Source organism: Nicotiana attenuata, chromosome 3 (genome assembly GCF_001879085.1).
Source record: "Nicotiana attenuata strain UT chromosome 3, NIATTr2, whole genome shotgun sequence".
NCBI classification, from domain to species: Eukaryota; Viridiplantae; Streptophyta; class Magnoliopsida; order Solanales; family Solanaceae; genus Nicotiana; species Nicotiana attenuata.
Window position 1 is genome coordinate 26,507,809 of NC_031991.1, and position 13,155 is coordinate 26,520,963.

General features: G+C 36.7%; 1 protein-coding gene across 1 annotated transcript; it reads left to right on the forward strand.

Annotated features, from left to right (window-relative positions):
• Positions 8,843-12,885, forward strand: LOC109223429 (diaminopimelate decarboxylase 1, chloroplastic-like). Its single transcript, XM_019387729.1, has 5 exons — positions 8,843-9,354; positions 10,179-10,353; positions 10,498-10,647; positions 11,853-12,014; positions 12,535-12,885. Exons 1-5 carry the CDS (start codon positions 8,879-8,881, stop codon positions 12,835-12,837), a joined length of 1,266 nt encoding a protein of 421 aa, XP_019243274.1. The 5' UTR covers positions 8,843-8,878; the 3' UTR covers positions 12,838-12,885.

Here is a 13,155-nt window from a genome sequence, read left to right on the forward strand (position 1 = left end):
CGATCTTCGCAATTTTTTTTTGTAATTTCAAATTATTATTTTTTTCGTTTTTTCTGCCCCCCTCCCGTGGGAAAAATATTTTTTATATATATTTTCATTAATAACTACGGGTTCGACTGAACCCATAACTTTCGACGCGGAGTAAAAACTTGTATGTAAAAATTTATTAAAATTGTAAAAAAAAAAAAAATAGATATAAACTCATAACTTTAAAAATATAATGGGTTCAATGTTAAAAACATTAAAATTGAATCCATAGGATTTAAATTCTGGATCCGCCTCTACGTTGGGAGTATGAAATTTGGCTTAAAAAATGGCTCTCACGCGCCTACAAGGGTGAGGCAAATCACACATAGAATCTAGTCAGCTTTTGTGTCAAAGTGGAACAAAAGAAATGGGGTTGGAGGGCCAAAATGGAACAAAGCTGAGTTAAAGCGCCAAAATGAAAAATTAGGCCAAGTTTAATGGGTTGTCTATGTATTTGGCCTTGAATATAAGATCTGAGTTATCATATCTGATCAATAAATCTGTATTTAATGTTAAGATATGAAGAATGAAGAGTTAATTGCACAGCTACGGGAAGTAATACTTATAGGTTAAAGAGTAGTTAAGAATAAAGTAGTTGAATTTGTTATGAAGTTAAGAGAATTACAGTTCAGTATTATATTTCAGTCTATTAGTTATTTTGTTTTTACACTTTAGCCCAATTCTTCTTCATGCGTAAGGAGTGGGTATTTTTGTACTCGTTCAGGGTCATTTGGCCATTTTTATCGAAGAAAGTCAGTTGCCAGTTAATTTTTTCTTTACTTGGTTTAATTTCCTTTCTTTGCTATCTGAATTTCACAATTCACATAATTTAATCTTTTAAATTTTTCACTTATGTCATTTCTGTTTTGGATGGTAAAACATAAATTAGGTGTTTGGATTCAACTCCTATTTTGAAAAAGAGGAAGAAAATTATTGATTGGTATGATAATATTGCTGAAACCTTGAGTTATTAGTTTTAAATTAGATAAATTTCAATGGAACCGTGAATTTTGAAGCTTTGTATGTTGGAAAAGAAATACCCTTTCACCTGCTGAAAGAAGAACCGCCCTCTATGGTTTATTATGTCCAACTCATGATCAAGATAATATAAAAATTCGTGACTAGGCACATTAAGATAAAATTTCATTAGCTGCATTACACAATCTAAGTAAAATTTGATCATAATTTTTCCAGATAATAGTATGATGTCAGAGACTACTATATTTGCATTGCCATTAAGGCATTAAACTTCGAGAGAATATAAGAGAGTTCACCTACTTAGACTTATGAGAAAGAAGAGATATAAAACTACTATATATATAGATCACTACTTGAAGATTGTTTCTTGTAACCTTTTTTATTACTGCGTATATACTTTTATTTTTTCTTAATCCCAAGTTCTGTTTAGCTTCATTTTTCATATTTAGAAAGTGAAAGTAATTTATATTTATAAAAAATTATCTTAGGTAATCAATTTAAATTGAAAGTAAATTGAAATATAAATTATTTTATATTTGAGTTAAGTTAGAATTAAAAAATTTGTAGTAATCAACTTCTTTATAGACTAAATACAATTATTTTTAGTTTCAACACTTTAATCCACACACGTAATAAAAATATTTTTAAGTGCTTGAAACCTACTGTTTTTCACCTAATCCTAATGTACTCTTAATCCCAAAAGGCTGGCAAAGTAGTAGCTAGATTTCAAGAATGACTTATTTAAAGTTATAATTTTTATTTCATTCACAAGAAACTCTCATATTATATATGTTCAAGGACATAAGTTTTAAAAAAAATTATGATGTATTATACTCTTTTTTTGTTTTTTTGAGCAATAAGGATAATATATTAAAACTAAACATCCGACATATTACACAACATTAGTAGTGCCTTGCAAGGCATCATTGTTTCCTAGAGCACCCAACTTAGTACAGACAGTAGTAGAAACATATTTAACAGAAAAAACTTCCTCTAGATCCTTTTGATATTTTTCTATCGCCAGTTCTCGTGGGGTTGCCAAAAGAGTGATTTTATTTATATTGGTCTGCAGTAATGTCATTCTTGCCAAGACATGCGCCACCTCATTTCCTTGTCTAAAGTTATGCCTGAGTATCACCTGACCCTTCTCCCTTGCTTGTTGCAGCAACCACCTGCAATCATAGACTAGTTTTGTGTAAGTAGGATTATCATTTTCTAAGATATTAATGACCTTCGATGCATCTGTTTCTATTTCCATTGGTACCAAGTTGTGCTCTATTATTGCTTGAAGACATTCTTGCAAAGCTTGAAGCTCCACTTGTGTCGCTGAGAGGGTTGCAACTTTTTTGTTGAAAGCCATAATCCAGCTCCCTGTACTGTTTCTTGCCACACCACCTACTCCTCCTTGGCAATTGTTTCCCCTGAATGCTTGATCGCTGCCAACTCTGCACTACTAATAAGTAGCAAGAGAGGGTCGCAATATCTTTTACCCGATTTTGGGTCAGGATCGAATCCACAGAGAGCTAGGATTGGAATCGAGTATCTATCTAGTTTAGGATTGCGTATGTGCTCTTAATTGGTCTTCTATTCATTTTTTATTTTTCTTTATATTCTACTATGATCAAACTACAAATTATAATTGCAACTAAATTAAACTAAGAGTTGCTACAAGTTGTATCTAATGGTCCAAAAGGCACTAGGGTAGTGACTTTCACCTAGGTGGCCAATTGACAGGTACTTGCATCCAAGGCACGACTGACATGATTGGGGAATATGTTATAACTGTTGCTCGATACAACCCACTCTACACCTCTCGGTAGAAAGAGTGATTTTGCCCAATTGACTTTCTCAAGACCAATTGGGTATGCATATTTGTCCAAGCAACTAAGGTTCAAGTCGGATATTACTCTCTCGAGGATTAAACCTCTAATTGGGACTATCAAATCTCTTGGGTCCATCCCAATTCCTTGTTGAGTCAATTTTGGAGACTTAGGTTCTCTTTCTCAAGAAGAGCCCAAGTCAGCTTAGCACAAACTAGTGTTTGCAACCACTAATTCATAAATTAAACTATGAAATTGACCCAAATAACAAACGCCCATAGTCAGTATAACCTTAAATCACAACGCCCATCAATTACCCACACTAGGGTTGAGCCACAACCCTAGCTAATGGGTCTAGCTGCTCATGCTTGAAGAGAAATAGAAGAAGAGAAAGACATATTAATTAATTACTAATGTAAATACAAAGATTCAGCGATTAAAACTAAGTAAGAGTGCCCAAAATGGCTAAGAAAAGTCTTCTCACGAGCGCAGCTACTGTATTACAACGTCAGATACCCTAAAAATGGAAAAAGAATCTATTTATACTAAGTTGGAAAAACTGGACAAAAATGCCCCTGCGGGATCAGTGCGGACCATACAAAATGGTGTGCGGCCGCACTAGGCTCTTGAACTTGAAATTTCGACTCTCTGAACCCAGGCTCCGCGGACCGCATAGAATGGACTACGGCCGCGGAGGCTTTCAATGCGGTCCGCACAGAATGGACTGCGGACCGCACAGGCTTCATCTTCTGAATTTGGCATCTCTCTGAACTTTGGTTCTACGGTCCGCACAGAATGGTCGTGCGGCCGCGGTGCCTCAGTGCGGACCGCACAAAACCTTCTGCGGCCACACTGTCTTGATGCCTGAAAATCCAACTCTCTGAATCTCCCTAGTGCGGGCCGCACAAAGTGTAGTGCGGCCGCACTAGGCCTGTTTCTCCTGAGTTTTGTCTTGTCTTTGGTACTTGTGCAGGTTTCACTCCTTTTGAGCCGATCTTTGACATCTTGTCACTTTGTTGATCAAACCTGCAATCAAGCACAACTTATGAGCCTTTTGGGACTATTTTTGTATGAATTTATAATCAAAGCATAAGCACAAAGGGGTATAAAATGCGTCAAAATCCCTAGTTATCAATGCTCCATCTATATTAAATTTGAACCATCCTCTTGGTGGCTTATGCCATTTTATTTTAATAGGTTTTTGGGTCGTGCTATTCATACCTTTCTCTGTGAGTAGATTATGTTCTAATGCATGCCTTATGATGGAATTCCAATTCAGGTAGCAACTAGTATTATTATGGTTATTGTGGTTCTATTTTTCCATATTTGCCATGTTGCAAATGGGAAGATGTCTGCCCACTGAAGGTATTTGTGATGGAAAGTGTGTCTCGCTTCCTTGATTTGGTCTATCCAGTGAGTATTGGATGTGACAATGTTATAGCTAATACCATATTCCCTCCAAAGGTGTTTTATAGTGTCACATTCCCAGAATATGTGATGGATTATTTCTTCTTATTGCTTACATGTAGGGCAATTAGGGTTAATATTAATCCCTATTTTAGCTAGATATGATCTAGTGGGAAGCCTATCATGGTAGCATTTCCAAATAAAAAAATTTATTTTGTTAGGACAACGTAATTTTCATATCCAGTTAAAGTCTTTTAGGCATTCCCCGGTTTTATCGATGATTTTATAGCAGGACGAGGTTGAGAAGATACCATTTGAGGTAAGGCTCCATATGTTGTGGCTATTACCAGTAGGTGGAGAATTATAGGTACCAATAGCATTAATGTTGTTTATAATGCAAGTTGGTAGGTCAAAAGATAAGTTAGAGAAAGTCCATTTGGTCCCTTTCCTTAGTTTACCAATTGTCATTTTATCTTCATTAAGATTTAGGGGGCCTTCAATAGCTTTTCTAAGATTTGTTACATTCGAAATCCAGTTTGATTCCCAAATGCTAAGAGAGCTGTTCTTATTAATGTCCCATCTAGTGCCTATATTGCAATAGTACCATCCCTTCAAAATACTTTTCCATATAAAGGAAGGTTGATTTTTATTCTTAGCACTTGCATATTTACTAGCTATGATTTGGGTCCATAGAGATTTAGTACTAATCAACCTCCATACTAGACTAGTAAGAAGTGCCAAGTTTTTACTCCTTGCCTTCCTGATTCCCAAACCCCCCATGCTTTTGTCCCTTGTAACGGAATCCCAGTTTAGGAGATGAATTTTCCTTTTTTCTAGAGTGGAGTTCCATATAAAATCCCGTTGGACCTTATCAATTTCCTTTAGGATTTTTGTAGGGAGGAGTGAATATTGCATAATGTGATTTGGCATGTTGTTTTGGGTGGATGTAGCTAACGTACATCTACCTGCAGTATTTAGCCATCTTGCTTTCCAACTTCCCAACTTTGCTCTCATTTTATCAACCACAAATTAGTAGTCTTTTGGGTTGGGGTTGGAATTAACAATAGAAAAACCTAAGTAAGTACCAAAATTATCACTAAGCTTGATATTGAAGATTGTGGATAATTCCATTCTAGCTGCTTTAGTGCAGTTTGGTGATACAATTAATTTGGACTTTGTTCTATTGATTGCATGTCCTGAAAGTAGGCAGAAGTCATTAAGGCTTTCTAAGATTGTGAGGGTTGTTTTGGTGTTAGCTTTGCCTATTAGGGTTATGTCATCGGCAAAGAATAGGTGAGATAGTGGGGGGCTTCTAGGGGTAATTTTCAATGCATCCCATTTTCTAATGTCAATTTTGTGGCAGATCATTTTGGAGAGCATTTCCATACACAAAATAAAAATATATGGGGACATTGGGTCACCTTGTCTAATACCCCTCGTGGGAGTAAATGATTTTGATTTTGAACCAGTAACAAGGATGTAGTAGTTAGGAGTTGTTATGCATGACATGATAAGATTTATGATTTTTGGGAGGAATTTGAAGTAACTTAAAGTTCTACGAATAAAAGACCATTCTAGTTTGTCAAAAGCTTTTTCAAGGTCTATTTTAAGGATCATGTGCCCTTTCTTTGATTTTGAATTCCTAATATATTTTATTACCTCCTGGATTATGACAGCATTTTCACAAGCTCTTCTACCTTTAATGAAGCTTGTTTGATGTGTCCAATTAATTTGGTGAGGTAAGGCTTTATTCTATTGGGGATGATCTTTGTGATTATTTTGTAAATAGTATTACAGAGACTAATTGGTCTAAAATTTCGTAGATTGTTGGCATTCTCAAATTTAGGAATTAGACACATGTAGGTGTTATTAGTAACTTTAGGAATGCAGCTATCCTCAAATACTTTGTGGCAAAAAGTATTTACATTATCCCTAATGGTTTGCCAATATTTTTGATAAAAGAAAGGGTGCAGACCATCAGGTCTTGGAGATTTATAGGGACTAAAGGAGAAGACTGCCTTAGCAATTTCTTGATCCGTTGAGGGATAATCTAGGCACGATAGGTCAAAGGAGGGATCCATAGGGGTTACAGTAGTTCTTGTATGCCAATTAGAGTGTGTTTGGGAAGTTATGAATAAATATTTGAAATAATTAACCGTGTGAAGCATTATGAAATTGTGATCATCTATCCAATTTCCCATATCATCTTCGAAGAAGACTATTTTATTAATTCTTCTTCTATTAGTAGCGCTAATGTGGAAGCATTTTGTGTTTGCGTCACCATTGTTCAACCACAAAACTCTAGACCTAAGTTTCCAGTAGTCTTCTTCCAACTTAAGGATGTCATTATATCTTTTAGTAAGAGTTACTTCTAATTGTTGGAGGAAAGGGCTATGTGATATTTAGGGCTGCTTTGGATCCCTCCTAGCCTAGCTAGGAGCTTTCTTTTTTGTTTATGGATATTCCGAAGGTTTCTCTATCCATGGCCTTACATCAATTTCAAAAGAGCTAGTTGCCTTTAGGAGGTCATTACTACTCCAATTTTTTTTTACTATCTTAATAAAGTCGGGGTGAGAGCACCATATTGTTTCTAAGCGGAAAGGCTTTTCAATGTGAGTAGTGTTTTTGTTCCTTAAAGAGATCAAAATGGGTTGTGGTCAGAATGTGTCTTAGGAAGATGAACTATTGAGGCTTGGGGGTATTGTTCTAGCCATTCCATGTTGGCATATACTTTGTCTAATCTTTCTATTATTAAGCCTTTATTTTTTCTTCTATGATTTGACCACATGAATTTGCACGCTTTGAAACCTAGGTCTAGTAATTTACAATAGTTTAGGCTAGCTAAAATTTTCTTAGCTCTATTTTGGTTGACTGCCTTCCCACCAATTTTTTTCTTTTGCTCTAGTAACATCGTTAAAGTCCCCCCCCCCCTACTAGCCAAGAACCTTTATAATGATCAAATAGATTTTCAATGTTATGCCAAAGGGTATCTCTGTTTGTTTTATTTGTACTAGCATATATAGAACTAAAAAGCCAGGATTTGAGGTTGGGTTTTACCTCTATCATGGCGTGAATTTCCTGATTTCTTCTTGTGAAGTTGTTCACTACAACTCTTGTATGGTTCCATAGGATCACCATCCCTCCAGCTTGCCCCTCCGCTGATACCTCAATCATCTCTATGAAGTTAAACTCTTCCAAAATGGATACATGCGTAGCCATCCTTGTTTCCAGGAGGGTAACTATGCTAGGCTTGTGGGTATCCATGATTTCTCTAATGTTTCTTCTAAAGTTTGCATTGTTTGCACCCCGGACATTTCAAATAACAAAGTTAATTGGTTGATTCATCATTAGGGGTGTAGGGTGGTTGTGATTGTTCTCCCGCGTTGCCATGGTATTTTTCCTCTTGTGGGATGGTACTAGGATAACTACATTTTTTCCTACTGTTGGATCGTGTGGGGGCCTTATATCTATTGAGCACTTGGACAGAGTCATCGGACAGCTGATGATGCTTTCTTGTCGAGCCATTCTTTGAAGATTAAGATTTTTACCTCGCTTAGGTTTGAGAATGCCACCCTTGGCTCCCCCTGATATTGGATGTGTTCTACCTCTTCCTCTTGATTTTGCTCTTGTTGTTGCATGTCCTCCTGTGGTTGAGCTTGTTCTTCTTGCATGGGGGGTTGTTGTTGAGGGACAAGAGGTGGTGGAGGTTGTTGCACATCCCAGCGGGTGAATATGGGGTTCACTAGTGACATCTTTTCCGGTGCAAAAAATGGAAGGTTGAGAGGGATGTTCGGGGGCATCAGAATGTTGGGATTCCTCGGAACATTCCACATTTACTACATGTTGTTGGCTAGATTTTGGTTCATTGATGGAGCAGTGGCTGCAATACGTTGTTCATCCACATTTGGTTGATGTAGTTGGTCATGGCTAGGTACATGCCTTCTAAGATCAGTTGTGCTAGGTAGTTTGTGTTCTGGATGATGAGGACTGAGTCCTGACCATTGATCTGCAAGTTGAAGGATATTGCATGCCCCAGCCCCAACTCGATCCAGGACTGTGGTTGATGGTTTGGGGGGTTAGGAGGTTGTGCATAGATTACTAGTGAGGTAGGGAGTTGTGGTGGCAGTGGAGGAAGGAAACAACTCATCTTGTCTGTAAAAGCGTTACAGTTTTGCAGGCTAACAACTTGTTTGGATGGTTGTTACATATTGTTTTATAATGTATCGTATCGTGTTGTATTGTACTGTACTGTATCGTTTGATGAATACAATGTTTAGATGGATTATGTCGTTTTGCCGTCACTTTATGGTATCATCACCTGTAATATGATGAATAAACTTGTAATATTATAAAGAAAAATTATGATACGATATATAAAAAGGTTGGGCAAATAATAAAATAAAATTATTTAATAATAATAAAGGATGAGATTGAGATAAAAAGACAAAGTAACGATACGACCACACCAAATCGATCATTAAATAAAGTGGCACATTTCATCATTAAGTAACAACGAAATTAACGATAGGATAGAATAAAATTTAAATAACAATCAAAATAAAAATTAAAAATTATATTTAAAGTAACAACACATACAATACAATACCATCCAAACAAGCTGTAAAAGCTTCGAGTCTGTTCCAACAATGGCGGCATCACACCTCATCTCTCAATCTCCATCCCTTCCCAAGTTCCTATACTACCCTTCTCCAAAAGTCTCCTCCTTCAAACCCATTTTCCCACTGAAGCCCATTTCTTCAAGAAACCTAAGCATAAAGGCAGCAGTTGCATCAACCTCCTCAGAGACACAAACACAGAAATTTGAGCATTGTTTCAAGAAATCTGAAGATGGGTTTTTGTACTGTGAGGGTGTTAAGGTACAAGATGTTATGGACACAGTGGAAAGACGGCCTTTTTATCTTTATAGTAAGCCCCAAATTACTAGGAACGTTGAGGCTTATAAGGATGCTTTGGTGGGTTTGAATCAAATTATTGGATATGCTATTAAGGCTAATAATAATCTCAAGATTTTGGAACATTTGAGGAAGTTGGGTTGTGGTGCTGTTTTGGTGAGTGGTAATGAGCTCAAGTTGGCACTTCGTGCTGGTTTTGATCCTACCAGGTAATACTGTAACGTTCAGAATACGTGTTTTTATATACATAACTCATGGCATGTTGGTAAAAAGAACTCACTACTCAATTCGTGTAGGATAACTGTTAGAGAGAATATCTAGTTTCTTAGAACCCCATTTGCCTCAAAAAAACAATTTTTTTGGTATTGAAATGAAATAAACCTGATTAGAATGGATAATAATTGGATCGAGGCATAGATCATTGATAGTATCTGAACTTTATCTTTTCTTAAACTTTACTGGATGTTCATTTTATTTCATCGTGCTAGTAGTAAAGTATATCTCAAACATTTAATATTTATTTGCTAAGTGAAGGTACTATTTTCAGGTAGAAACTTGGCAGCCTTTCAAATAAGTGGCATTTTCTGCTGAACTTGTACTTCTCTAATTTAGAGAGGATCCTCTAAGAATTATAGAGCTTCAGAAGGAATTGTGTCGGTCTTGAGCACAAACTGAATTCTTTCTTTTTCAATTTGTCTAGTTGGGTTTCTTTATGTTTTGAGTTGAGTACGATCATTGTCATTATACTTGCTATCAGCAAGTTGATAAGAAATTTAGTTTTGCAATGAAATGGGTCCAAATAGTGCGAAATGAATACATATGATTCATATAGCAGACCGCAACTCATTTTAGATTGAAACATAGTTGATTGATTGGTTGACTTGCTACTAGCAAATAATGGACATGCACGGGATATATTCTGCATTTAGGATAAGATGATGACCTAATTCATTCACATTTTAGTAATGGTGTCACCTTGAATGGCTATCAACTCTAGTCATGTTAAGTTGAAGCATCAGCTTTTGTTGCGCAGGTGTATCTTTAATGGAAATGGGAAACTGTTGGACGACCTAGTGTTAGCAGCCCAAGAAGGTGTTTTTGTAAACATTGACAGTGAATTTGACTTGGATAACATCTTAGCCGCCGCGAGGATTGCCGGGAAGAAGGTTAATGTGCTACTCAGAATTAATCCTGATGTTGACCCCCAGGTATTCATTTGCAGTATCTCAGTCATTCAGTCAAGTTGTTGAGCCATATGAAGTTTTTATTCATATGCTTAATATTTTGATGATGGCTGATTAGTCTCCATTCTGAGGGTTATGGTTTCTCATACTAAATTTGAGTGGGTTTAGGTTCATCCGTATGTTGCCACCGGCAATAAGATCTCAAAATTTGGTATCAGAAATGAGAAGCTGCAATGGTTTCTAGACGTTGTCAAGGCACATCCTCGGGAATTGAAACTTATCGGTGCTCATTGCCATCTGGGGTCATCAATCACCAAGGTATTGTTGGGAGTGTCTACATGTAATTATTAAACTGATATCATATGCTGCAGTTTTAACACCTTGGGTACTTTACTCAACAAGAAGTGCTCTACTTACTTAGAAATTGGCAATTGCCTTGTTGTCAATCTGTAGTTTGATACCACATTAACAAGGCTCTAAGTATCGATAGGCTGATATGATACCCATACAACATGACTCATAACCTGCCTTCTAGTGCTAGAACTTGCTTCGTGGGTGTTATCTATTGTGATGGATATCCTCGTTATTATCTGATACGCCACGTCAGATATGAATCACTTTCTAGGTTCCTCCATCAATAGTTCATTTTTGCCTCCTTGTCTCCCATTGCCCCCGTTCTCTCTCCTCTGTCTATTTGAGTACAAGTGGTTATGCTGGTTTTATTACTAGGAAATAACAGTGTCATTAAAAGTCATTACATCGTTACTTAATGTAATGAAGCGATGCAAAGCGAGGATCGTCGCTTCATGGGCGAAGGAATGCGCTTCTGGGAAGTGCGTGCTTCAAACAATGATGGGCACGATGCGTAAAGTTATCCCAACAAGAAGCAATCGATACCTTTAATCTCAATTGTGAGGAGGAATGGTTGAGGTGTGCACAAGCTGGCCAGATATAAAGAAAAAAATTATTATACTAAGTTCATATATGTTCGGAATAATTTTTTTTCCTTATACAAAAAAAGATGTTTGGTATATTTTTATTTTTCGTAATTTATGCGCTTCACTTTTCGGTCCAAGGCCTATGGATCTTGTCTCTTTTTCGCCTTTAAAAACACGAGGAAACAGTTACTAAGCAGATGGAGGAATTACCTTTTGGGAGGTTCTGAAGTCATAAGGTTTAAAAAAAGAAGACAAATTGAAGGAATTGTGATACTTCGGTCTTCTCCTTCTCGTCTGATGCAAATTGCCAACATATGAGCGTTCTACCAATATCATATCTGCTGATCTGTATGATGTGGAAGTCTGACAGCATCTTTTGACAAGTAAAACATGTAGGGTGGAGCCCTAAGTTATGTTGAATTTTATAGGTTCATGCAGCTTGCTCGTTACGTGGATTGCTAATTGGAGGCATATGTCTGTTCGTTCCTCTCTATTGTGAATTTTGAGGGTCTTAATGTATTATACCAATGGCAGTGGCATTATTTTCACTGTTTTGTTAACCTAAAACTTTATTGTGTTTTCCAGGTAGATATTTTCAGAGATGCAGCTGTCTTGATGGTGAACTACATTGACCAAATCCGATCCCAAGGCTTTGAAATTGATTACTTGAACATTGGAGGTGGTTTAGGAATTGACTATTATCATTCTGGAGCTGTCCTTCCTTCACCCAGAGATCTTATTGACACGGTAATGTTTCTTCCTAATTTAAGGCAAATAACTTCTTGCCTGAGCATTTATGGTAAAGGATTTTTCCCTCAAGACCAGTTCTTAGTAGTGGCGGGCTTTATTTCATTTAGATGCTTAGTCTACTTATTTAAAAAACGTCATGACTTATATGCAATTTATGCAAATGCATTATTACAAAACCGGTGAGTCTAAGTAATGATCCATCATATGCTGACATTGTGCTCTCTGTATTCCCGTGGATATGTTCACCTTTGATGGGCTACAGTCCACCTTAACCATAATTGTAGTGGATGATATGTGTGGGAAGTGACCTAGCATTTGGCATTCTAGAGTTTGGTATTTTTCTCCCTTTTTAATTTATTTTAAGAGTTGCACTTAAAACTTTCAACTTTCTTGGCAAATGATGTAATGCTGACATCAGTGAGGCTTGAGTCCTTACTATAGCACTAAAATTGGTAGTGCTCTAACTCTGGGCTGCGCATATGGTTTTAGTGACATATTCTTGTTTAACTGTCTATAGGTCCGTGACCTGGTTCTTTCACGAAACCTCAATCTCATTATTGAACCTGGGAGATCACTTATTGCAAATACATGCTGCTTGGTTAACCGTGTTACTGGAGTTAAAACCAATGGGACCAAAAACTTTATTGTGATTGATGGTAGCATGGCAGAGCTAATACGGCCGAGCCTCTATGATGCTTATCAGGTACTTTTGCCAATCATTGAGATCTTCTTTTATTTTGGTTTAACTATTTCTCTTCTGGTAGCCATAACAACATTTACCGCAATGCATTTGTTACCTTCTACTCTAGCATGCACGTAACTTATGGAATGTTATGCTGTTAGCGCATGCAAATAGTTCCTTTTTCCCCTTGGCATGCTTTCTGGTTGATCAAAGATATATTGTATGTAGTACCTAGTAAAAGTATGGTTTTAAATCATTTCATATACAACTGAATAGGAATAAATTTTCTTTGCCCTCCTCTCTGTTCCTGCCCCTTTTTCCTTTAAGATCTCTTAATTGGTGCGAGTTGGGTCGTTGCCATAAAATATGCACACTCCAGATATTATATGGTGTGCTTACTTCAAAGATATGATGCTTGCTTTTTTTATTATTTTGAATATTCATATTGGTCAACAC

Excerpts from the sequence above, each read along its gene's own strand:
- LOC109223429 (XM_019387729.1), top strand. The coding sequence starts at position 8,879 with ATGGCGGCATCACACCTCATCTCTCAATCTCCATCCCTTCCCAAGTTC. Across the intron at positions 9,355-10,178 it reads GCTGGTTTTGATCCTACCAG|GTGTATCTTTAATGGAAATG; the intron begins GTAATACTGTAA and ends TTTGTTGCGCAG. Across the intron at positions 12,015-12,534 it reads CCAGAGATCTTATTGACACG|GTCCGTGACCTGGTTCTTTC; the intron begins GTAATGTTTCTT and ends AACTGTCTATAG.